The 2,264-nt window shown below is 56.8% G+C and overlaps 1 protein-coding gene across 1 annotated transcript; it reads right to left on the reverse strand.

Moving 5' to 3' along the window:
• Nucleotides 1–782: 782 nt before the first annotated feature.
• On the reverse strand, nt 783–1,167 carry LOC104511744 (chromobox protein homolog 5-like; the record flags this gene model as incomplete). Its single annotated transcript, XM_010154478.1, has 2 exons — nt 1,031–1,167; nt 783–966 (listed from the first exon to the last, which is right to left on the reverse strand). Coding segments are annotated over exons 1-2 (321 nt in total), but the record flags the coding sequence as incomplete, so codon positions are not given.
• Nucleotides 1,168–2,264: the final 1,097 nt, after the last annotated feature.

Below are 2,264 nucleotides of genomic sequence, written 5' to 3' on the forward strand. Positions count from 1 at the left end.
CTCCGGAGGCACCCAGCTCGAGCTGGCACCTGGGAGTTCATCACAGAGGAATTGGAGCCAGTGGGATCCCAGGGTCGGACCCTGCGATGGTGTAAAACCCCAACAGTGGCTGGATGCCCGTCCCCATCCTCATCCCTGGGTGCTCATCCCCACTGCAGGGACCTGGGGTGCCCGTCTCCATCCCTGGGATGCTGGATGCCTGTCCTCATCCCTGGGTGCTTGTCCCCATTGTAGGGATGCTGGGTGTCTGTCCCCCTCCTTGGGTGCTTCTCCCCATCCCTGGGATGCTGGATGCCTGTCCTCATCCCTGGGTGCTTGTCCCCATTGTAGGGATGCTGGGTGTCTGTCCCCATCCTTGGGTGCTTCTCCCCATCCCTGGGATGCTGGATGCCTGTCCTCATCCCTGGGTGCCCGTTCCCCTCCCCAGCAACCTTGGGTGCCTGTCCCCATCCCTGGGATGCTGGATGCCCGTCCTCATCCCTGGGTGCCTGTCCCCATCCCTGGGATGCTGGATGCCCGTCCTCATCCCTGGGTGCCTGTCCCCATCCCTGGGATGCTGGATGCCCGTCCTCATCCCTGGGTGCCTGTCCCCATCCCTGGGATGCTGGATGCCCGTCCTCATCCCTGGGTGCCTGTCCCCATCCCTGGGATGCTGGATGCCCGTCCTCATCCCTGGGTGCCTGTCCCCATCCCTGGGATGCTGGATGCCCGTCCTCATCCCTGGGTACCCATCCCCATCCCCATCCCTGAGTGCCCATTCCCGTGGCAAAGCCCCCACTCACCTCCCTTTTCTTCTTGGCCTTGACGTCCTCCCCGCCGGCAGGCAGCCCTTTCCTCTTGGCGCCCTCCGCCTTCTCCCGCGGTTTGTTCCCGTCGCCTTCCTTCATCTTCTTATATTTTCTCATAAACTCCGAGATCAACTCCGGGCAATCCAGGTTCTTCTCTGGCTCCCAAGTATTGTGTTCCCTGTCCCCAAACAACCGTCACCATCCCCGTCCCCATCCCCATCCCCATCCCCGGCGGTACTTACTCGGAGAAGCCCTTCCACTTGAGCAGGTACTCGGCCTGGCCCTTCACCACGCGCCGGTCCAGCACCTTCTCCACCACATACTCCTCCTCGTCTCCCGAGGACGAGCTGTCGGCTGGCCGCTTGCTCCTCTTGCCCATAGCGCAGCGCCCACGGGTCCTGGGGGGGCAAAGGCGGGGGTTACAGGGACACTCCTACCACCCATTGCCCCCCAAACCCCTCCAACAAGAGCTGGCGCCTCCCACCGCCATTGGCGTTAAAACCCCGAAAAACAGTGGGGATTTAGGCACAAGGAAACGTAATTTGGGTTAAAACCCTGAAAAACGGTGGGGATTTAGGCACAAGGAAACGTAATTTGGGTTAAAACCCTGAAAATCGGTGGGGATTTAGGCACAAGAAAATGTAATTTGGGTTAAAACCCTGAAAAACGGTGGGGATTTAGGCACAAGGAAACGTAATTTGGGTTAAAACCCTGAAAAACAATGGGGATTTAGTCACGGAAACATAATTTGGGCTAAAAAAACCCCAAAACCAGTGGGGACTGAAGCATGGGGAAACACTTTGGTGAAGAAGTCTCATTTTCCACCGATTTATGACACGGCAATGGAAATCTCACCCCTTTTTTAGGGTGAATTAAAAAGGGGTGAGGGAAAAAAAAAAAAGAAGGGGCAACCCCGCACCCCCCCAACCATTTTGGGGTGAGTTTGCTGCTTAAGAGCAAAGCCAAACGGGTTTAAATCCCCTTTTTTTTTCTAAATAAACAGGTTTTAAGGCAGGCAGCCAAAATGTGGGTTTTTTTCAGTCTCGGCTTTAGCGTTCTTTTATAAAATTGAGCCCTAAAAAGCTCGTCAGAGCCAGGAAACTCCTCCCCGTCTCCCGGGTGGCATTTCCTGATGGGGCCCGACTGGACACCGTGATTTACCGGCGGTGGGTTTGGGTGTAAAAGGAGAGATTTTGGGTGTAAAAGGGATGGATGGATTTGGAAGGAAAAGGCGCGGTTTTGAGTGTAAAACAGGCGGGTTCGGGTGTAAAAGGCCGGGAAACGGAGCGTCACATCCCTAAAGCCGCTTGTGGGAGTCCTGGAGGAACAAAAGAAAAGCGCCGTTTTGAGACAAAAAGCTCCAGTTTGAGGCAAAAGGCGCCGTTTGGAGGCAAGGACCGCCGGTTTGAGGCACAAAAGCGCCGGGCTGGTTCGCGCGGAGTCGTGCCGGCTCTCCCGCCCGCTGGTGCCGGGGCC

The sequence above is a fragment of the Eurypyga helias genome, unplaced genomic scaffold (assembly GCF_000690775.1).
Source record: "Eurypyga helias isolate BGI_N326 unplaced genomic scaffold, ASM69077v1 scaffold19536, whole genome shotgun sequence".
Classification (NCBI taxonomy): domain Eukaryota; kingdom Metazoa; phylum Chordata; class Aves; order Eurypygiformes; family Eurypygidae; genus Eurypyga; species Eurypyga helias.